The following is a 23,910-nucleotide window of genomic DNA, read 5'->3' as shown; positions in this document are numbered from 1 at the left end:
GTCTTGCCCAAGGTCTCCTTTCTGAAGAGGTGCTGGCTTACTGAACAGGGAGAGATAAAATTCGAACCCAGGTCTCCTGTGTCAGAGGCAGAGCCCTTAACCAGTACACTATCCATCCACTAATATATTAGCTTTAACACATTGGCAAATTTGGCAGCACACTAAAATGTTATATTTTTTAGAAATGCCAGTCAAAATAAAAGTTTTTTAAGCACTATTGGTCAAGTTTTTGTCTTCTCTCTAAAACCCTTTCAACATCGGCTGTAGGCAAAAAGGTTAACTTGGTAATTTTAAAGGACAACTGAAGTGAGAAGAATGTGGAGGCTGCCATATTTATTTCCTTTTAAACTATACCAGTTGCCTAGCAGCCCTGCTGTTCTATTTGGCTGCAGTAGTGTCTGAATCACACCAGAAACAAGCATGCAGCTAATCTGGTCAGGTCTGACAATAATGTCAGAAACACCTGATCTACTGCATGCTTGTTCAGGGTCTATGGCTAAAAGCATTAGAGGCAGAGGGTCAGCAGGCTATCCAGGCAACTGGTATTGCTTAAAAGGAAATAACTATGGCAGCCTCCATATCCCTCTCGCTTCAGTTGTCTTTTAACAAGGCCCTTGGAAAGTCTTCATAACAAAAAATTAGCTTGGCTTTAGAGCTGAAGCAGAAGACCCTTTTCCAGATACCTTTACCTTCACAGGTGGTGTCAAGAAATAGGCTATATTTAAGCCGAGTACACAGCTTCAATCTTGATTGACCAATGATTGGCCAATTTTACCACCTATATATACTGTAGTATGAGGGCCAACAGATTTTGAAAACTATTTTTGCACAAGAGGAACAGTAGTGCGGCATTTTCTCTTATTGATAGCATACGAATGAGAAAGTCATGAAAACAGTACTCTCCCCACTGACGCTGTGTTGAAAACTATGAACAGATTGTGTAGGTAAGCTAGTTGCGTGTGGTCCAGTATTAGTCATGGAGAGAATCCGAAGACATAACAGCAAAAGTTGTTTAGGTGATACCTTTAATGACTAACTGTACAAGATTTCTTTGCAAGCTTTCAAAACTTTAGGTTCTTCTTCAGGCATGTTTCGGAAATTTAAGTTTCTTCTTCAGACATGTTTGAGAACTTTACATTTCTTCGTCAGGCAAGTTTCAGAATATGGTTTTGAGTTCTGAAACATGCCTGAAGAAGGAACTTAAAGTTTTGAAAGCTTGCAAATAAATCTTGTATCATTAATCATTAAAGGTATCTCCCAATCAACTTTTGTTGTTATGTCTTTGGATTGTAGGTAAGCTCTCACACAACATGGAAGTGGTAAATCTGGTCAATAATGGCCAATCAAAATTGGATGCATGTAGCAAGGCTTTAGGGAAGAAGCAGTTCCATGAGGTAATAGTTATTAGCACTGTGTCCATTTGTCTGCTGTTGATGCTCTCCAGAGACCAGCACAAACTAGCAGAAAGTTTTCCTCATGGACTTTAAAGGAGAACTATCACCTATTCATGCCCGATCAAATATAGCAATACATCTAATTATGCTTAAAGAGATATATAATAATAAAAAGCTCCTCAGTAGTCGATCACTGAGATTCAGTATGCGTAATAGAAAATAGGTCATGGATTGCCATAAAAATATAAAAGATATCTCCAGCTCTGAAAAATCAGCCACAATATATATCCTAACTAATAGTATGCAAATATTTCTAGACTTGAAATATAAGATATTTCCACCAAAGCTGCAGAAGCATTTTTATGGCAGTAATCCAAATACTGCTCAGTAGAATTTACGAGACCCGTCAGGTTTTGGGGTTCTACCGCAGCGTCTTGGCATTTCTCAATGCTGATTAATTACATAGACAAATGTTTGCTTACTGCTGCATTCATTTATGACAACTGTTTGTAGAAGATAATGTTTTACAGCCAGCAGCAGGGCTGGCATAAAAAATGCCAACTTGTAAAGTGCATTTCTGCCTAATAAAACATGTTTAGACAAGTAATATAAGCTGGTTGACAGCTGGATACAAACACGGAACTTGGTATTTGCAGCCACACTGTTGTTTTGCACCCCACTGACATCTAAAGAAATTGATGTGCCAGAAGATACATAGCGGTTACTCATGCATATGTGTTTAATGCTAGCACTGGTTGCTGGCAGTGGCAACAGCTTCAGCAGCAACTATAAATGCCATATTTACTTGCGGAAGTTGTAATAAGTGCGCTCACAGACACGCATCATTTGTGCCAACAGAAACAGTTTGCCAGCACATCTGCTAAAACCTTATTACTTTATTCATATGAAAAAAAGCATTGAATATAAAAAAAAACAGTGGCAGTAATGACATTTGTGGGTGCCAAGTGCAGAGAGGCCAGATGGCCATTTTGTGTATGCAATTTCCTCTGAGGGTAGTTTGTGCCCTGCTTTACCCACACATACTTCTAATGCATAGTATCACTGAGTGCTGGGTGAGAACTTGAGGACGTGTGGGGGCACAGAAGGGCCAGGCTCAAGGTGCCAACTACCATTTTTGATGTCATATATGTACACAATACAAAATAAAGCCAAGACAAATGTAAAGATGCACCTTCATTGTGGTACATGTCTTTCATATACATTTATAAATGTATGAGAAACTGAGTTTATTCATATGTTGTCATTAATTTGTAATCAAGTTCCTTTTTGCTGATTATCAGTGGTGAGCACTGGGGGACTTGTTTGTATAAAGTATGCCCCTGGTGAACCTCTGGTCAAAAACCGGATACTTACCTAAGAAGAGGGAAGCCTCAAGAACCTTGCAGACCACCATTGCCACTGGTTTACACCCAAAAGACACCTGACAAGAGCTAGCTGGATTTCTGATCATGACCATGCTCCTCTTCATGCAAGAGAGTGGCAGTACTGCGTCTGCACAAGTATGGACACGCCCACACAGTAAGCTGGAGCCGCTTGAGCACAAGCGACTCCATGCTACTATGCAGGCATGACTGTACTTACACAGGTGCATGAAGAGGAGCATGGTCGCAATCTTCAGTAGGGTCCTGGGCAGTTCAGTGGTTCGAAGAGCATTGTGGAAAGCCTCTACAACAGGAGTGTCAAACTCAAATACAAAGTGAATATAAAGAGAAAAAAGCACTTGCACAAAATGCAGCAGGGGTGGATACTGCCACACTGGGCTTACCTGCAGCATGCTCCAATGGTAGTCCACAATTTCAAACAGAAGAGAGGAAAGAGATGGGCACAGCTGCTAAAATACCCTTTATTGTGGCTGGGTTGACACAAAAAGCTTACAGCACTGTGTGTACCACTGCTGTAAGCTTTTTGTGTCAACCCAGCCACAATAAAGGGTATTTTAGCAGCTGTGCCCATCTCTTTCCTCTCTTCTGTTTCAAATACAAAGTGGGCCGAAACTATACACTGGAACCTAGTCCCAGACCAACCTCAATGTCTACAGGCCACGTTCCTCTCTAATTAAGTTCCAAGTGTCTAACGTCACCCATCCAACCTCTATATGGTGTCTAGAGGCCCCACCCTCCCCTAAGCAATTCCTTAGTGTTTAGTGCTTTCCCCTACCTCCCCTATATGGCTTCCCTAGTGTTCTCGGACTTCACCTTCAATATAGCTTCCTTGGTGGTCTAGAGTGGGCCAAACATAAGTGAGGAAACCACTTGAGGGCCACATTTAATGGCTCTGAGGGCCAGATTTGGCCCGCAGGCCGGAGATTGACATGCATGCTCTACAGGATCCAGAAGCTTACCTCTTCTTAGGTAAGTATCTGTTGTTTGACCCAAGATTCACCTTGGGGTCCCTTTAAATCAGGACATCCCAACCCCGTCCTCAAATATGACCAACAGTGCAAATTTTATGGCAATACACAGAGGTGGTTAATCAGCTCTGCTGAGACACTGATGAGTGCAGTGAATATGTGCAGTTTCTTGCATAACATGTACTGTTGGTGGTACTTCAGGACTGGGATAGGAAGCCCTGGTTTAAAGAGGAACTCCAGTGAAAATAATGTAGTAAAGAAAGTGCTTCATTTTTACAATAATTATGTATAAATGATTTAGTCAGTGTTTGCTCATTGTAAAATCTTTCCTCTCCCCGATTTACATTCTGAAATTTATTACATGGTGACATTTTTACTGTGGGCAGGTTATGTAGCTGCTCCTAGCTGTTTTGGCTGTTATGCTGGGTACACACTATGAGATTTTCTGGTCGATTTACTGTGAGATCGATTATTTCCAACATGTCCGATTTGCTGTTCGATCGTTTTCCGAGCATTTTCCGATCGATTTCCGTGTACTTCAATAGGAAATAGATCGGAAAATGCTCGGAAAATGATCGAAAAGCAAATCGGACATGTTGGAAATAATCGATCTGACAGTAAATCGACCAGAAAATCTCATAGTGTGTACCGGGCATTAGAGACAGCTGTTAACAGCTAATTCCTGTCTGTGAACATTGTTACATTGTGGCAGTTTGCCCAGAGTACCGCGGTACTCAGAGCTTCTTGTGGGAGGGGTTTCAGCACAAAATCAGTCATACAGCGCCCCCTGATGGTCTGTTTGTGAAAAGCATCATATTTCTCATATAAAGGGGGGGTATCAGCTACTGATTGGGATAAAGTTCAATTCTAGGTTGGAGTTTCTCTTTAAATCATCAGTTGCTTCCATGCATTCGAGGGTGGAATTCTGGAAGCGGTTTATTTTCTTATTTTTATTACCTTAAGATCATCTAACGAAATATCAGAAAAAGTTGAATATTCTTCATATTTTGTGACAGAGAACCTCATCTCACCATGATATTACAGTATATCCCATTAGCTCTTCAAATAACAATGTTAGCATTAGCAATACACATATAAGGATTATCAAATTGATGCTTCAAATTCACAGTAATTTTAGTTGTGGCTCCAATGCTTATAGAATGGATATGAGGAAGTTGTTAACTTTCATTACAGATGTTTCATCATCTGTTAGCGCTATTATTTTATATAACTATTGTAAAGTGCATCAGCGTTTGCAGACTGCACTGTCTCCACTATCACGGCTCCAGTTCTTCCCTTTTCACTGTAGTTGTAAATCCCTCATTGGCATCTAAAACGGTCTGACTTCTTAATATATTGTGGCAATAATATATTATTTCTTGGTACTACTTTGTACTGTTTGCATCCAAGTCACGGTAAATTGTACATTGTAAAATCAGGCCATTTGTGGCTGAGAAATATGCTGTTCTTTTCAATGTCACATCCACAGAGTTCAATGCTAGTTATGTGAAATGTTGTGGTTCAGTTTAATCATTTTTAAGTATTATAATCAGTAAATATAATACATTGTTAAAGGTTTTATTTTTAATTACACCCCCCCCTCCCCCCCCAAAAAAAAAACCTCTGTTGAATTTAATGATCTCAGAAATGTTCATTACTTCTAGGTTATCTATTAAAAAAAAGGTGACTTGGCTGGACTAAAAGAACAAAACAATATGGATTTTAAGTCATATGAAATCCTAAAGCTTTATCGAGCCATGATATTTCAGTGGTGAGAACATCAAGGTCTTGCTCTCAGGCAAGACACAGCAGGAGCACACTAATAAATTCAAAGATCACTACAAAGAAATGGAGGGTTAAAATGGCCAACAAGCTTCATGCTAAGCAGACTCGGCGGAAGCATACCACATAAAAAGTTCTAGAAAAATACGGATATAGTAATAGCATATTTAATCATGTAATAATTAAAGGAATGTAATGTTGTATACTTAGTTTCTAAGGATGATTGTACTAAACTACTAATATTAACACCCTGTCCTCCTACCTGTCTTGGTTGTACAGAAGCTAAATATGTATGTCACATGATAAGCAAAACAATTAATGCATTGACATACAGAATACTGTTCATGCCAGGTTAACATTAACTGGTTTGGGACGGGAGCCTCTGGTCTTTTTGAGGACCAGAGGCTTTTTTTTAATATATCCCCTCCCGATCACTGTGATTGGCTCACAGTGATCAGGAGGTCAAGAGCCAATGAAAACAGCTCTTGACCAATTGGAGGAAGCTCGGTTGTCGCATGACAGCCAAGTTTACTTCCTCCAGGACCAGGAGCAGCGATTGGCTTGGGAATGCAGTAATCTACGCCGCAGCAATGTTAGAGAGCCACAGATGTGGCGTAGATTCTACTTACCACAGTCCTGAACCGATTTTAAATGAAATTTCAAGAATAAAATGTTCTTGCACTTACTGTATACCAACTCAGTCCTCAAAAGGTATATCAATGCCAGTGTTTAGCATGGACTGTGACCTCGGCACTAGAGAACTGGTATTGGATAGCCCTGCTGTAGATCACTGCTAGTCATTTCTGGGATGTTATGGATAATCTATACCAATGCTTTCCAGTCTTTTACAATATGTGTCCCTGCTCTTCTCACAGTGTTTCCTTGGCTCTGTGTGATGTCCTACACTATAGCCCAAAACTTTGTATGTTTGTTGATTATTGACAGAGACTTTGAGGAATGTCAGTGACTGGGACATGCCTGTGCCTACTTTTGGAGATTCTGTGCCACATTAGCCTACTGACAGAGACTAGGGTCACTTGGGCATCCATGGGCCTGTTGATAGAGATTCTGAATAGAAGTAGGGGCTCATGGGTTATGCTGACAAATGCAGGAGTCCATGGTGGCTGCTAGTAGCAATAGGGAGTGTAAGGTGTGTGGTGGCAAACAATTAAGGCCCATGGTGGGTACTAAAAGAGATACAAGAGTCCACATCCTCCATGACCCAAAAAGAGAAGTGCTGCTTTACACAAATCCCATATGCCTCTAACAATATTAATTATTTATCAAGTCTAAGGAGAGCCTGGTTTCCACCACAACCTCTTGTAGGAGTGAATGATAGTTGTGTGGCTTCTCTTAGTTTCCATTTTGCAGGTTGTCCCCACAAGTGATTGCAGAGGAAACAGATGGTCAAGGTAGATGCAGACAAGCACCACCAGAATCAAGCTGGCAATCATAACCAGTAATAGTTTAGTAACAGGAGTAGGATATACAGAAAGCCTGCATGTGATGCAAGATTCAGTATCAACGAATAGAAACCAAAATACAAAAGCTGAATGATGCTAGATATAGAAACCAAAATCAGCATATATGAACTGGATACAGAAACAAGGATGTGTGAACTGGATATGAGGACACAGGAACCAGAGTACAAGAACATAATACTAGAATACATGGAGGACTGGGCTAGGTGACAAAGAACAAAGAAGACTGATTAAAGTGGACCCAAATTAAAAATACAAGATTTCAGAAATAAAATCTATTTTCTAAATTATAATAATAAATAGCAGCCATTTTTCAGCTGCATGATGAACTATAAAATATTTTCCATTTATTGGAGGAACCCTTCCCTTCTTTTCATATTGCCGGGACAGAAACCGGCAAAACTGATGGAGTAGGTGGTGTCCGGCAAAGGAGGAATTGCTAATGGCTGCCACCTGTGTAACCCTAGTTATGAAAAGAGAAGGGTGAAAAGCATGCACTGAAATGCTCATAGGCTTGAAAGAGTGTTTATTTATCTTTGTATGTGTCAGAGTGGTGCAACTAAATATTTTGAATTAAAAAAAGTTTTGTTTGGGTTCGCTTTAACTAATAGTGTCAGTCTGTCAGACTTGCACAAACAAAGGTTAATATGGATTTGAAGGATTATTTAATGTTTCATTAACATTTGCCAAAAGTTAAATAATATTGTAAATTATTTACCCTAAGTGAATTTCCCAAAGGCATTTCCCAATATTTTACCGACCTTGGGCTGAAAAGAAGATTGACACCAGGGAGGAATGAAACAGAGGGCATGGATGCCGTCCTCTGTGGATAAAACATACAGCCAGGTATTTAACTTTTTTTCCCACTCTCGCCTCGTAAGTCCTTTAAAAATGTGCACAGCATTGCAAAAGTGTGGATGAGGAAAAATACAGAACGTATGGTAAATATAATAGGTATAGTACAGTATTAGTTAGGCCTATTTGTAATAATGACACTCAAGCAACCAGAGACTACATTCATCCAGAAATTACCAAACCCTATAGGAGCCATATAACTTAAAGGAAATCTAAAGTAGGAATAAACTGATGAGATAATACATTGTATGTGTAGTACAAATAGGAAATAGAACATTAGTAGCACAGAAACCAGTCTCATATTGTTTCCAGCACAGGAAGAAACTTCCCTTGTTATTTATGCAAAAGAGCTTCTCTGAGCCCTCCAACCAGTTTAGTTGGCTAAGTTCAAAGGGTCATTAGCCCTGCTCTGTTTCATAGTTTAAAATCCAGTGTGGTTTGTAACTTGCAAATATGATAGAATGATGCAATTATATATTAAAAAAAAAAAAGCCATAGAACTGAAAATAAAAACATGAGACTCTTTTCTACTAATGTTCTATTTATTATCCGTACTGCACATACAATTAATTATATCATAAGGTTTTTATCGCTTCAGTGGCACTTTAAATTTTACCATATTTTCGCAACCTAATGTTAGATACCAACCATTTAGGATGCTTTGTCTTTTAACAAAGGTGGCTTCAGCACTTGGGGACATAAGGAGTGCATGAAAGGGTTAACAGAAAGACTCGTGGGAAAAGTTTCCCATAGCAGGAGAAGTTCTTGTTATTTAGATTACTGTACATTCTGTTCTTTGTTATTCTTCAGGTACAAATATTCTGAAAGTGAAGCCCGAGCTTTGAGATTCCCCTTACTGAAAAAAAGGTTAATGTCTTTAGCATATATTTACAAATCTCCTTTGAATCAGGAAAAATGACCTGACATTACATGAAACATCTGTTATTTTTCATGTATTACCGCCTGTTTAGCATATACAAAGATCAAGCAGCTTTGCAATCATGTAGTAATTAATTCAGCAGAGTACTTGCTTATGTAGCAGTATAATTAGCTAATGTTCATTAGTTAACTTCTATTTTCAACTTTTATTTCAGATGAAGGTATTTTAATACAATATAGTTTTATGGCTCAAATAAAATGTCCAATGGATGTAAAGGTGCCCGTTAATGGTACAATCTCCAGAACGATCAACCGTATGATCGATTGGATCGGGTACCGTTCATGATTTTGATCATCCTATTGAGAGTTCTATCAATTTTTTCATTAATTTTAGAACAGTTTTTTTTTTTGTCTCATTGGATTGCTTATAATTTTCCCCTCCGTTGATGGGCCCAAACAATCCCTTGTGATCGATTGCAATGATCAGATTGTATGGTCAGTCGTTCAGGAAACTGGATTGTTAATTGTTACCTTTACAGAGGCTCGGCAAGTGTTTATGTTATGTGTGCATTTATACACCTCGGCATCACAGGTGATGAGTCGCCAGATCCCTAACAGCATGTGGCAGTGGTGAGGAAATTATCTTTTTATCACATGCAAGTGGTAGGATTGGCCAGTCAATGGCCAATCAAAATTGTATTAGTGTATGCACTCAAGTGCTCTCAAACATCTTTGTTAAGGAATAACCCAAGTTGTCATGACTTAAGCCTGGTACACGCCTTCAATGTTTATTGACCAATGATTAGTAAATTCTACTACCTCCATGTAGTATGAGAGCTCACCTACAAGATCTCTTCATAGCGTTTAAAACCTGTTCAACCCTATACTGCAAGAAGGTGGTGAAATTGGCCAATGATTGGCTAATCACTGACCAATGTTACCACCTCCATGTGATATGAGGGTTTATCTACTCAATCTGCTCATAGTATTCAGTATCTGTTAACCCTCATAGTACATAGAGGTGGTAAAATTGGTCAGTGATTGGCCAGTCATACCACTTGGAAGTGGTAAATATTTGCCAACCATTGGCCAATCAAAATTGGACGTGTGTAAGCAGCCTAAGAAAATGTCTACATCTGGCAATACCTAATACAATCAAATAATTTAATAGAAAAATCAATTTAACAGTGTAGCCAATTTGATCGTAAAGCCAGCATAAATGCTTTCAACAGCGACCGATCCTCTGATCAGTTGTTTCTCTCCAGCAATCAGTCAGAACAGCTGGAAAATTGAAATTAATCAGAAGAAAAAAGGAGCTTTCATTAGTGGGCAAATGTGCGTTCGATCAGTTTCACTTTTGATTAGTCTCACTGAATTGTTTAATCAATAGTTTTGGAGGCTGCATCATGTTTGGCCAGCAAGAGAAGTTGCATTTTCAGTCTGAGTTAGTTAATAAATGCGATCATTACTTTACTCCACAGTTTGCCCTTCAGCTTGAGAAAAGAAAATTCTGAAAACAACATGACCGGGGCTATTCATTTTCCCAAACTCTGTTTACTGCTATCTGTATTTACTTTTATCATTACATATTCCATTGCTTCAAGTGGAATCTTGAAATATATATGAAACATGTTTTATGATTTCTAATCTCCTTATTTGACTTGTTCCATTACATCAAATGAAGCTCTAGATTTTGCCTTAGGTTGCTTTTACATTGTGCTTTTGTGAAGCCAACCCTGAATGTGTGTGTGAAACCTGGCAAACAGATTTACAATGAGATGTTTTTACCATCATACCGCTTGAATGGCAACCATACTACCAACTAAAGAATTGGAGTCATGATTAGGGAAAATATGAACGCGTGTGCTAAAATAAACACATTTTCACTTGTTCTATTCTGGGGAGCTGCATGCGTGACATGCGAAAAGTACACAAATAATAGTGCTGCTAGCCTTATATCTGAATGTTATACATGAAACAGCTACAGACATAATACAGGTCTGGATTTCAAATCAAAGTGTTGTTTTACATTTTACCTATAGATTTAATATATTTTGTTAAAGGTCAATAAAACCCTATTTTACACTTTTATTGCTACAGAACCATAGATGAAGAAACCGATGCGCATAAATTAAAGAGGCACCTTATAGACATATAGTAGAATGTAGTACATTATTCAGGATATCCAATTTTATGTTAAGTATCCTGGTTTCAGCATCTGAAGCACTTCCTATATCTATATATCGGTATGTAACTCCACCCTCCCAGTGATGCTTAGCCTAGGCTATGATGTCAGCCCCAGTGCACTCTGGGAAACTAGGTGTTGTTTCTGCTCATTTTGGAACACACATCAAACAAACATTGCACCGTAATGCACCTGCCAGTAGTAAAGATCTTGCTACCTGTGAAAAATTTAGGAATGTAAATGATGGTGATGAAAGATTTTACTTGGATTAGACAAGGGCTCCAGGAGAGAGGGGGAGGATTGGCCACCCCTCTCCTCTGGAGTCCCCCCATACCATGGACCATGCGGACTGGTACAGCTCAGGGTGCAAAGCCCCATGTGGCTGGGTCTCAGCATTCTGGCTTCCCCAGCCTGCATGGGGGACAAGGGGTTAAAGAGGTTCGGGAGGGGGGACCCCACGTCACTTTTTATTTCATTTCCCACACTCTGAACATATATATATATATATATATATATATATATATATATATATATATATATATATATATATATATATATATATACACAAATAAATTTATATACATGCAGATACATTATCTGTCATTTTACCGCATTTAAATATAGGCTTTTTTTCCTCTAATTGTAATGTCTTTTTGATTTTTTTTTCTCTTGTTCTCACTGTCCTCCTTAACATACCCTGAAAATGTGGAGTTTCTAGCATGTACGGGGGCTTTGCTATTAACCGCTAAAGTCGGCGGCCGTTCGCCTGCCATTTAAGTCTACCATATAAAGCCTATCGCAAACAGCCGGTTCACGAACGTTTGTGGTAAATTCACGTATGCAAAATTTGATGTTTGCTACATCACTACTACAAACCATTCATGTGTTTGTCCATACATTCTCCTCTAGGAGAAATAGGGTACTTTAGTATTGCTGTTCAAGTTTATCACAGATTTTGATCACAACAGCAATGTTCATGAGAAAGTCTGGCAGGCTATCTAATAACTTCCTGGTCTATCCCACCACCCAGTCACTGCCCAGGAATGAGCAGAAAACGGTGGAAATCATGTTTACAATAGCATCCTTCCTACCGGATGCCTACACATCACCTGGCTCTACCAAGGGTATAGATATAACTTGCATTTTCCAGATACCTCCAGATCTGAGGCAGAAAGACCTTGTTCTGTTCAGAACAGAGGCTTGGTCTTAGACACCTCCAATAGCCTTCTGCATCTGCTCTGAGATTCGGCTATTGCTTCATTAGGAAGACCCCTCCAAGGGCCTTATAACAACTACTGAAAAAAATATATATTTGCTGGATCATACATTTCTTTCCTTAAAGGAAACCAGAGAGGAATAATTAATAGTTATTTATACATACCTGGGGCTTCCCGCAGCTGCAGAAACCCTAATCGCTCCCACGCCACGGTCCTCAGCTTCCTCTGTTCGCCGGTGCGGGTCCCGTCCTTCCAGGGGGCATGGCCAGCCTACGCCAGTGAAGTGCACTGTTTGCGTATCTCTCCAGCAGCCGCTGGAGAGGTACGCAAGGAGCGCACTTCAGCTACGATCGACTGGCCATTCAGGCTGAAGTGACGGGACCCCCACCGGCGAACGGAGGAAGCTGAGGACCGCAGCGTGGGAGCGATTAGGGTTTCTGCAGCTGCTGGAAGCCCCAGGTATGTATAAATAACTTTTAATTATTCCTCTCTTGTTCTCTTTAAAAAGGAAGACTTCCATTAGTAAATGTAGTGTCCACTGTCCATTAGAAAACCCTGGTGGTAAATTCAGAGATGCTTTTTCCAGGTGTGTATTGCTGTAACGGTACTGTATAGGGACTAGGAGTACTAGCATAAGGATTTTTTAATCAACCCATTGGTGCTTTAACTGAGCAATGTGAATCTTCACCAAGGAGGATTCTTATTGGTCTAATCAGTAGATCAATGGTCAAAAAGAGATTTTAATGTGACTGCAACTGTACACCTTTTATGTATGAACATGCCCATAGAAACACATAGAAAATTGACAGAACAGGACTGGACTGGAAATGTACAGATTTATGTGTGAACCAAGCCACAGAAAACTCCTACAAATCTGATAATAACAGGAGAGAACTGGACACCTTTTATGTGTCAACCCAGCCTACAGTAGTGTGGCAGAGCAGCAAAGAGCAACGTTATGGCAGTTGATCCTAACAATGTTGGCACTGCTATAGCAGTTAGAGGCAGTATTTGGGGAGCAATGGGTACTCAGCAGTGGTGCCACTATGTTGTGGGTCCTACGAGGGTGCAGTTGCCGTGGAGAGTGGAGAAGAAAGAATGCAGAAGAAAAAAAAAGGACGAAAGTCTAGAAGAAAAGACATTGTAGGCAAAGAAAGATGTATACAGATGAAAATTATAGACATGTACAGATGGAGATGATTTCGCAAGATAGAAATATGCAGAACAGGAAAGGAAAAACATAGATTTAAAAAAAAAAGTTTTTTCCTTTCGCAAACCCTTTCTTTAAGTTGTTAGGGTGTATCTATTTACCTTAAAGGGGGCATCTAGGGGTCCCCTTAGTATAAAAGGGAGCTTAGAGGTCCGTCTCACCCTAAGACCTCCCAAGACTTACCGCCATATGAATGGGTGTAGCTACCCTCACCTTGTGTTCAGGGAGTATGAACCCATTATAACTGACATGGACAGGAGTTTTGCAGGAAAAAAGAAAAGGATTTCCACCCCTCTTCTACAGAGCCCCCTTCTTTTTCATGGATCATGCAGGCTGGTATGGATCAAATGGCGGAGCCCTACACAAAGAGCAGTTGAAAAAGTTGTGGTCAAAAATTGGTGCAATTGTTATTTATCGATATATGTGGGTGCAATTGTTATTTATCGTAATATAGAAAGGCGTTACGTTATTAAGCGAGCGGCTTCAATTAAGTTGAAATGTATCATATTATTGTTAGCGTGGATTAGGGTGTGTTAAGGTAAGAAACCACTAGAGGGGTCTTAGGCAGGGCCGAATTTGTACTCTTTACCGCCCAAGGCCACTGTCACCAGCTCCCCCCCTTCAGTATAGGTAGCGAGATGACCCTTCCCTCCAGTATAGATAGTCAGATGACCCCTTCCCTCTAGTATAGATAGCCTGATGACTTCCCCCAGTATAGGTAGCCAAATCACCCCCCCCCCTTTTCCTCCAATATAGGTAGCCAAATGACTCCCTTAATCCCTCCTTTTCCCACCCCCCAATCAGTATAGGTAATCTGCTCACCTTCACACCACAGCAGCCATCAATTAATTTCTCCACTTGTCTCCAGTGCAGAAGCTTCCTCTTCCTTTCTATCTCCAATGCTGCCCAAGTCCATAGCCACTGGCCAGTGCCACAATGCATACGTGCAAAGAGAGTTAAAGTGGCTGCTGCACAATCAGCTAGCAGTGCTAGCCTGATCTCCCTGCATTGCAGCATTTGCAAGCTTGCAAATGCTGCAGCAGTTTAGCCTGCTGCTTTGGTGCCCTTGCTTCTGTGGTGCCCTAGGCCATGGCCTCGGTGGCCTTGGCTTAAATCTGGCCCTGGTCTTAGGGTTAGGCACCACCAGGGGGGTCTTAGGGTTAAGCACCACCAGGTGGGTCTTATGTTTAGGCTCCACTAAGGGGGGTCTTAGGGTTAGGCACCACCAGAGTGGTTTTAGGGTTAGGCACCACCAGGGGGGACCTAGGTTTAGTCACCACCAGGGTAGTTTTTGGGTTAGGCACCACCAGGGGGGACTTAGGGTTAGGCACCACCAGGGATGGTCGTAGTCAGCCAACTTCACTACGCTGGAACTACGCATAGTTTTCCGCAATTACGCTTCGCCAAACTACAGCTTCGAAATCAAATATTCGCTTTGTATGCATTTTTGTAGACTTCGCATTAAAATACGCAATTACACGTAGTGCGAAGCGTAGTGTATGCTGACGCGTATGCCCTTATGTGGAATAAAAATAGTTTTTCTGGACATGAGTAAGCAAAAATTTGATCCGTACACGGAAAAATAGACACAATTACCGCATTCGTAGTTTACATTGCAATACACATGTTAACTACACGTATCGGGCGTAAACTACGCATAGCGGTACTTCCCTATGCGTAAATGTGTAAGTGTAGTTTTGAAACTTCAACTACGAACTACGATGCATAGATGCGAACTACGACGCGTAGATTCTCACTGGCATAGTTTCTGCTCACCCTTGGCACCAACAGGGTGGTTTTAAGGATAGGCACCACCAGGGAAGGGTTCTGTGTGAGAGTAGGGAGAGGTTAGGTTATAGTTAGGTCCAACATTATCGGTAAATTTACGGATAGTGCAATACCATAATTAAATTGTTATTTACCATTTTTGTTATCATTTTTGTTATTTAACGTTGCACCTAAATTGTTATTCATTGATATTGCTAGTAATATCGTTATTTAACTTGCACCTAAATTAGCTCGCAACTTTTTCAAATGTATGCCCTACACAGCCTGGCTCAGAAATATTGGCCATACCACTCTGCAAGATAAAAAGCGGTTAAAAAGATTTGGGTGAATGGGAGGAATGTGTCTTGATTTTTTTTCCATATTATAATTAAAAAGTAAAAAACAAAACAAAACACTGAGCCGAGCAGTAGTGAGTGGTGCTGAAGACAGCTCCACACACAGCATCTTGCTCAGTAACTCAGGTGGTTAATTAATGTTTTCCCCCATCTATTTGTTAAACTTTATTTTAAAGCAACACAGATAGATATAATATGACTCATTGAGCCTGAAAGTTTCCCTAGGATAGATCGATGAATCATATGTGGGGGACATGTGTATAGTTTTTCCACTCATTATTATTATTATTATTATTTTTTTTTTTATTTATATAGCGCCAACATCTTCCGTAGCGCTGTACATAGTACAAACAAATAATGGGGAACAAATATACATAAGAAATACAAGACACTGTACAGTCATGACATTGAATAGAATAAATACAGATACATACATAGTAAATAATAATATAAAAGCATACCTCATCTTCTGCCTTCACAAGAAGATCATACGTCCCGGGATCAGCTTCCCTGTCGATATCTTGTGACACACAAATATGTCCTGAATCCCGATCAATGGCAAACTTCTGAGATTCCTTTGAGCTGTGAGCTCTGTCATACAGAGAGTAGTGGACTTGACCAAAAGAACCCGAGTCAGAATCAGTTGCTTTCACCTGCAAAGATACACAAACGCCTTATAAATGTAGAATACATCACACAGCACAACAAAGGGATAAATAGTACAGTATGCGTTAAGGGTTCATGACAATATATTTATACTGTATGTAATAAAGCATGTTCACAATCATTTTCTTTCATACAGTATATCACAATGTATTCCCCGATTGTCAATTATGTTTTCAATATTTTTTTCATAACTGAGGGAAAAATTAACACGTGTGTGAAAACAGGTGTGTGTTACATTGGTGAGATTGAGATTTTTAAAATGTTACAATCAAACAGAAAAATGTATTCTTAGGATTCCTGGGTCGCGTTCCTCTCCGTTGCCGCAAGGGGCCGCTAAGGCACTGCAAGGCTGTGGAGCCTTGCACACTTATTGCCGCTTGTTGGAGTGCGCCGGAAGTGTCCGGTCTGCCACTCGCCCGACGCAGTGACAACAGCATGTTACAGCCAGACTTCTGCATTGACGCAGCGGCAGCGGAAGTAATGTAAGTCAATGGGCAACGCATATTAAAAAGGTTGGTGGCGGCATTGCGGCATGCATACGTGGAATGACGGGAATATGACGGGGATTCCTGGGAATCCCAGTGACGTACTTCCTATCTAGCAGGGAGTACTTAAAGGAGCACTATGGCGAAAAATTTTAAATTTTAAAATATGTGAAAACATAGACAAATATGAACTACATTATTTCCACAGTAAAATGAGCCATAAATTACTTTTCTCCTATAATGCTGTCACTTACAGTAAGTAGAAGAAATCTGACAGACGTGACAGGTTTTGGACTAGTTCATGTCTTCATACGGGATTCTCAGCAAGGCTTTTATTCTTTATAAAGATATTCCCTAAAAATGATTTAAACAATGATGCTGGCCAGCTTCCCTGCTCTCTACACAGTTTTTTTGGCAGTTGGACAGAGCGACTGCTATTCACTAAGTGCTTTTAAAAATAAAGAAAACCCTGAGAAACCCCCATGAAGAGATGGACTAGTCCAAAACCTGTTGCTTCTGTTAGATTTCTACTACCTACTGTAAGTGACAGCAACATAAGCGAAAAGTTATTTATGGCTCATTTTACTCTGGAAAAAATGTACTTCTTATTTGTTTATGTTTGCACATATTTTAAATTTACAATTTTTTGCCATAGTGCCCCTTTAACTGGGCGAGGGGAGGGGGCAGCACTATGCATAAGACCCTTACGGTGTACTCTGCTGCAGGATTATATGTTTGTGTTTTTTTGCGTTACGGTGCAATACAGGGGGAGCAGGGCATCACACTGCAACGCACACTTTAAGTGTGGAACCAGTCTGAATTGAAGAAAAATGTTAAAATATTGTATGATGTACGTGAACCTGATGTAGGATGATTAGAAGCTATAGCCTATTACAAAAACACACACAGTATTGTTTGACTATTGAAGTCACTCCCTCACCGAGGGTAGACCTAAAGCTAGAGAACTTAATTCACAAAGTAGTGAATATGCAAAATAAGAACATGAAAATCAGTAATATACCAGGCAGGCCAGTAGGACCTGCCTACATAAGTTCAATAATGGCAACACAAGTATTTCTTTCAAAAAAGAAATCTGTTAGCTTGACTGTTCTTTCCACCAAATTGCTTCAACAGAGACAGATTTAAAAAGAGGTGTGTGAGGTAATACAGCAGAATCACTCTCCTGGGGATATAAGGTATTATTTAATGATTAAAGCTTGTGAGATTTCCCAACAGCAATGCTTATAGCAATGTTCTGGAATGAAACTCAGTAGCTTTAACTTGTAAGGAGGATAGAAACTAATTTTGAGAAATCAGAGAACTTAACAAAAATATTATATAATACTTAATATTAACACGCCAAAAGCACAAGGACATAATTTGCAGTGGGGATTAGACATAGTTTCTTCGCTTGCATTTAAAACTTTTTCTATCTACTCAGTAGTTTTTTTGTCAGATGTGCTAGTACTAGTGCCTATATTAAAACTGTTGCTAACATGCAGTATTGAAGTTTGTGCTGTGAGAATGATACCTATATTTCCATATGTAATTCCATTTTACTTTCTACCTGAGGTATTTGGGAACCTCAGGCTTACAAACAGCAGCGGGTGAAATATATACTAATAGGGACTCCTCCCTCTGCCCTCATCTTGCTCTGAGCGCCTCTACACACCTGTCACCTGTGAGAATGATACCTGTTTAGTAGATGTGTATGAATTTAAAGAAAACCCGAGTTCGTGACCTCAGGTAATTCCCAGCATTTCTTTTGACTTCCGGGTACCAAACACCGGCCATGATGCTTCCACTCATGTAACCTATGCAGAGAGGTGCTGCACATGGAAGTGGAGGTCTGCTGCATGTGGCAGAGGAGGTCTGCTGCATGTGGAAGAGGAGCCTGCTGCATGTGGAAGAGGAGCCTGCTGCATGTGGAAGAGGAGCCTGCTGCATGTGGAAGAGGAGGCTGCTGGGGAGGATGCTGCATGTGGAAGAGGAGGCTGCTGCATGTGGAAGAGGAGGCTGCTGGGAAGGATGCTGCATGTGGAAGAGGAGGCTGCGGCATGTGGAAGAGGAGGCTGCTGCATGTGGAAGAGGAGGATGCTACATGTAGAAGAGGAGGCTGCTGCCAGTGCAAGAGAAAATGTGCTATGCTCATGTAACCTATGCAGAGAGGTGCTGCACATGGAAGTGGAGGTCTGCTGCATGTGGCACGGGAGGTTTGCTGCATGTGGAAGAGGAGCCTGCTGCATGTGGAAGAGGAGGCTGCTGCATGTAGAAGAGGAGCCTGCTGCATGTGGCAGAGGAGGCTGCTGGGGAGGATTCTGCATGTGAAAGAGGAGAGCTGCTGTATGTGGAAGAGGAGGGCTGCTGCATGTGGAAGAGGAGGGCTGCTGCATGTGGAAGAGGAGGCTGCTGCATGTGGAAGAGGAGGGCTGCTGCATGTGGAAGAGGAGTCTGCTGCATGTGGAAGAGGAGGGTGCTGCATGTGGAAGAGGAGGCTGCTGCATGTGGAAGAGGAGGCTGCTGCATGTGGAAGAGGAGGGCTGCTGCATGTGGAAGAGGAGGGTGCTGCATGTGGAAGAGGAGGGCTGCTGCATGTGGAAGAGGAGGGTGCTGCATGTGGAAGAGGAGGATGCTGCATGTGGAAGAGGAGGGCTGCTGCATGTGGAAGAGGAGCCTGCTGCATGTGGCAGAGGAGGCTGCTGGGGAGTAGGGATGGTCGGAATGCCAATTTCCGATTCCGCGGTAAATCCGCATTCCTTAATGTGCCAATTACCGATTCCGCTTTCCGCTACCAATTTCCGCATTCCAATGCGGAATTTCCGCCGGAAATCATGGAAATTCCGCCCGAATTTAGCATCACTTTTCTCAAAAACTATAAGGTCTTTTTGAAAACGTTTTTTTGCATCTTGTTCACAAGATTCAGTTTAATAAACCATGAAAATTTGGTGTGTCTAGGACTTAAGGGGGGTTTGCTATTAACCGCTAAAGTCGGCGGATTTTTACTGTAATGTAAAATGCAGAAAACAGGCAGATGCAGATTTTCTGCATTTTACATTACAGAAAAAATCTGCCGATTTTAGCGGTTAATAGCAAAGCCCCCTTAAGTCCTAGACACACCATATTTTCAGGGTTTATTAAACTAAATCTTATGAACAAGATGCAAAAAAAGTTTTAAAAAAGACCTTATAGTTTTTGAGAAAATCGATGTTGAATTCGGGTGGAATTTCCGCGATTTCCGGCGGAAATTTCCGCGATTTCCGGCGGAAATCCGCCTACGGCACTTGCATTACCGATTTCCGCATTCCGATGCGGAAATGCAATTTCCGATCGGAATTTCGGAAATTGCATTTCCGGGGAATCCGTATGAGCATCCCTACTGGGGAGGATTCTGCATGTGAAAGAGAAGAGCTGCTGTATGTGGAAGAGGAGGGCTGCTGCATGTAGAAGAGGAGGGCTGCTGCATGTGGAAGAGGAGGGCTGCTGTATGTGGAAGAGGAGGGCTGCTGCATGTGGAAGAGGAGGGCTGCTGCATGTGGAAGAGGACGGCTGCTGCATGTGGAAGAGGAGCCTGCTGCATGTGGAAGAGGAGCCTGCTGCATGTGGAAGAGGAGGGCTGCTGCATGTGGAAGAGGAGGCTGCTGCATGTGGAAGAGGAGGGCTGCTGCATGTGGACGATGGGAGGTGCTTTACATGGAAGAGGAGGGCTGCTGATACCACCTTTCCCATGAGAAATCATTACCTTTTCTTGAATAGATCAATAGATCATTGGGGGTTCTGTGTGGCTGATATTGTGGTGAAACTCCTCCCACAGTGTTTTGTCATGACCAAGGTCCTGACAGTTTGCTGTCTGTGAGCTTTATTGCATTGTGGGAAGTTACAACTTTTTCCAACTGCCAAGTAAGCAGTATCTTTCTCTGTGCATAGAGCTCTCAGTAATAAACATTCTGTACAGATCCAGTGGAGTAGCAATAGGGATGGCAGAGGTAGCAGCCACATCAGAGCCCTTGGGCCTGAGGGGCCCCATGGGGCCCTTCCTAATCCAAAGTATTAGCTGTCTATTGGTCCTGTGGTGGTAATAATCACTTCTATAGATGCTTTGAATAGTAGTAATCATTAGCAAGCTGTTCCCCATTCCCTTCTTGCACATCTAATACTGTGGATGACCTTGGCGGGTTTTGTTGCGCTGTATCAAGTGTTACGTATAGAGTGCCTGGGGAAGGGGGGGCAATGTAAAACTCCCATAGCTCCATAGCTACGCCACTGTACAGATCACCTGGCAAAACTAAAGACCAGTGAAACATTTCAGAATGTAAATCAGGGAGAAGAAAGATTTTGCAATGGGCAAATACTGACTAAATAATCGATAAATGAATATTGTAAACAATAAACACTTTTATTCATGTTATTTTCATTACAGTTCACTACAGTTCCTCTTTAAGGACAAAAAAAGTATAACTATGACCCTGCCCCAGGGAGCAGCTGGGGCTCAGGCCTACTACTAACACTGGGGGGATAAACGGAAGTAGTCAGGATGCATTGTGTGCAATCTTATCAACAGGTAAAAAGTCAGGTACAAGGGCTTCCAATGAACATGCATAAGCACTGCTGCAGCCACGGTATCCTAGTTCACAAATAGAATAGGCCAATCTCCAGAGCAACACGTGTACAAAAAGTAGCACAAGCGTACTGGTTTTGACACTAACACTGTTTCAGTAATATGTGGTGACGGTCACCTAGTTGGTGTGTTTGAGCACTGTGTGTCTGCATCTGCAGGAGATCTCTACAAATATCTTCCTCAAGGACAGAACTGTGATCTAAGGCTTGCTCTGGAGATTTTTCTAAATCAAGAAGAGAGTAGCTCTGTATGGCACTTCCTATCAAACTTGTCCTTACGCCTTGCAAAATACACAGGTGTTCATATTTTCCGTGAACTTGCAGCACCATACTGTAAAAATAGAGAGTAAAACTTGGATGTGTGCTCCACATCAAATAGAAGGAACAAAGTAGTTCATCACAACAACTTCAGTGGTACGCAGCGTGACCAAGTGTCATACCGACGTGAAACGGCCGTCGCTCCACCACCCTAGTGCCTACAACCCACCTCCTGCTACTGGACACATAAGCCACGATATGGTATTACATAGTTGTTGCACCTGAATTATGTTTGGCTGCATGCCGCTGTTTGGATAAATAGTCTGTCACATCACCTAAATAAATCTGTGGGACGGAAGCACCTTTTTGAGATGCCCACTCTCTAGTTCTGACTGGTTTCGGCTCTATGCCATCATCACAGATCGCTGATGACAGCATGGAACTGAAACCGGTCAGGTCTAAAGAGGGGACATCTCAAAAAGGTTTCACCTATTGCTATGCTGACGCTGAGGCTTGCTCTGGAAATTATCAACAGCAATCCACTAGAGTAAAGAGTACTATTTTCATTAACTGATGCTAGCTATAGATTGACCAAATTATGTAAGTAACAGAACTTTACTTAACGTATCTATTAAATAAGAAGAGCAGATATCAAATCCCTCTGAACTACTACTGTCATTTCAGTTTTTCACTGAACTGAGGGGAGCCTCTTATTAATAACAGCCATGCAGTGGAAACTATTTAGTAAAACATATTCCTCACAGATATCCATCACATACAGTGAACGTCATCCCAAGCATGGCTCACAGAGCGTGGCTACTTTTACCCTATGAATATGCAGAAGTGCTCAAATATGCTAACATCATCTTTTTGCCAAATATTGCTCATACTTACTGGAGGATCAACATAATTCAACCTAAAAATGTCTTAAGATATATACTGTACCAGGGGTCTAGTCCTGGAAAAAGAAGTTAGTGGACTCACCCTAAAAACGGTTAAGCATAGCGTGGGCGTGGTCATGGGTGGGGCCAAATATACATGGCCTTAGCAGTGGTATAAAAGGTCTGCCAGGGGAAGTTTGAGCTCTGTCGTAGAGTATCCCCAAAAAGTAGATGTAATCTGACAGCATTTCACCAAAAATACACAATCTGGCAGAGGTTCCTCCAAAATACAGATAATATGGCAGTGGTTCCCCCAAAATAGACAATCTGGCAGCAGCAGTTCCCCAACATACACATAATCTGGAAGCAGTTCCCCCAAATACGTGAAACCTGGTAGTGGATCACCCAAAATACATGTAACACCCAAAATACATGTAATCTGACAGTAGTGGTCCCCAACATACACAATCTGGCAGCGGTTCCCCAAAATACACGTAATCTGGCATCAGCGGTTCCCCAAAAATACAGATCTGACAGCAGTTCTCCCAAAATAGGTACCCCCAGTATAGCTAGCCAGGTCTATATGTGTCCCTAGTATAGGTAGCTATGTGTATAGTTGTCCCCAGAATAGGTGGCCAGATGTAGAGATGTCACCAGAATAGGTAGCCAGGTGTATAGATGTCCTTAGAATAGGTGGTCAGGTGTAAAGATATTCCCAGAATAGGTGGCCAAGTGTATAGATGTCCCCAGAATAGGTAGCCAGGTCTATAGGTGTCCCCAGTATAGCCAGGTGTCCCCAGTATATCTAACCAGGTGTTCAGGTGTCCCCAGTATAGCCAGGTGTATAGGTGCCCCCAGTATAGCCAGGTGTATAGGTGTCCCCAGTATAGCCAGGTGTGTAGGTGTCCGCAGTGTATGTAGCCAGGTGTATGGGTGTCCCCAGTATATGTAGCCAGGTGTATATGTGCCCAGTATATGTAGCCAGGGGTATATGTGCCCACTATATGTAGCCAGGTGTATAGTTGCCCCCAGTATATGTAGCCAGGTGTTTAGTGGCCCCCAGTATATGTAGCCAGGCGTATAGTGGCCCCCAGTATATGTAGCCAGGCGTATAGTGGCCCCCAGTATATGTAGCCAGGTGTATAGTGGCCCCCAGTATATGTAGCCAGGTGTATAGTGGCCCCCAGTATATTTAGCCAGGTGTATAGTGGCCCCCAGTATATGTAGCCAGGTGTTTAGTGCCCCCCAGTATATGTAGCCAGGTGTTTAGTGCCCCCCAGTATATGTAGCCAGGTGTTTAGTGGCCACCCAGTATATGTAGCCAGGTGTTTAGTGGCCCCCAGTATATGTAGCCAGGTGTTTAGTGGCCCCCAGTATATGTAGCCAGGTGTATAGTGGCCCCCAGTATATGTAGCCAGGTGTATAGTGGCCCCCAGTATATGTAGCCAGGTGTATAGTGGCCCCCAGTATATGTAGCCAGGTGTATAGTGGCCCCCAGTATATGTAGCC

The 23,910-nt window shown here is 41.6% G+C and overlaps 1 protein-coding gene across 1 annotated transcript in view; it reads right to left on the bottom strand.

Annotated features, from left to right (window-relative positions):
* Positions 1-23,910, bottom strand: part of DCHS2 (dachsous cadherin-related 2) — a 343,764-nt gene that overhangs the window by 116,826 nt on the left and 203,028 nt on the right. The window contains exon 2 of the mRNA XM_068277038.1: positions 15,959-16,150. Within this exon, the coding sequence (XP_068133139.1) occupies positions 15,959-16,150 (192 nt within the window). The remainder of the gene's footprint in view (positions 1-15,958; positions 16,151-23,910) is intronic.

This window comes from Hyperolius riggenbachi, chromosome 1, assembly GCF_040937935.1.
Source record: "Hyperolius riggenbachi isolate aHypRig1 chromosome 1, aHypRig1.pri, whole genome shotgun sequence".
Lineage (NCBI taxonomy): Eukaryota > Metazoa > Chordata > Amphibia > Anura > Hyperoliidae > Hyperolius > Hyperolius riggenbachi.
This window is presented reverse-complemented; position numbering and strand designations above follow the sequence as displayed.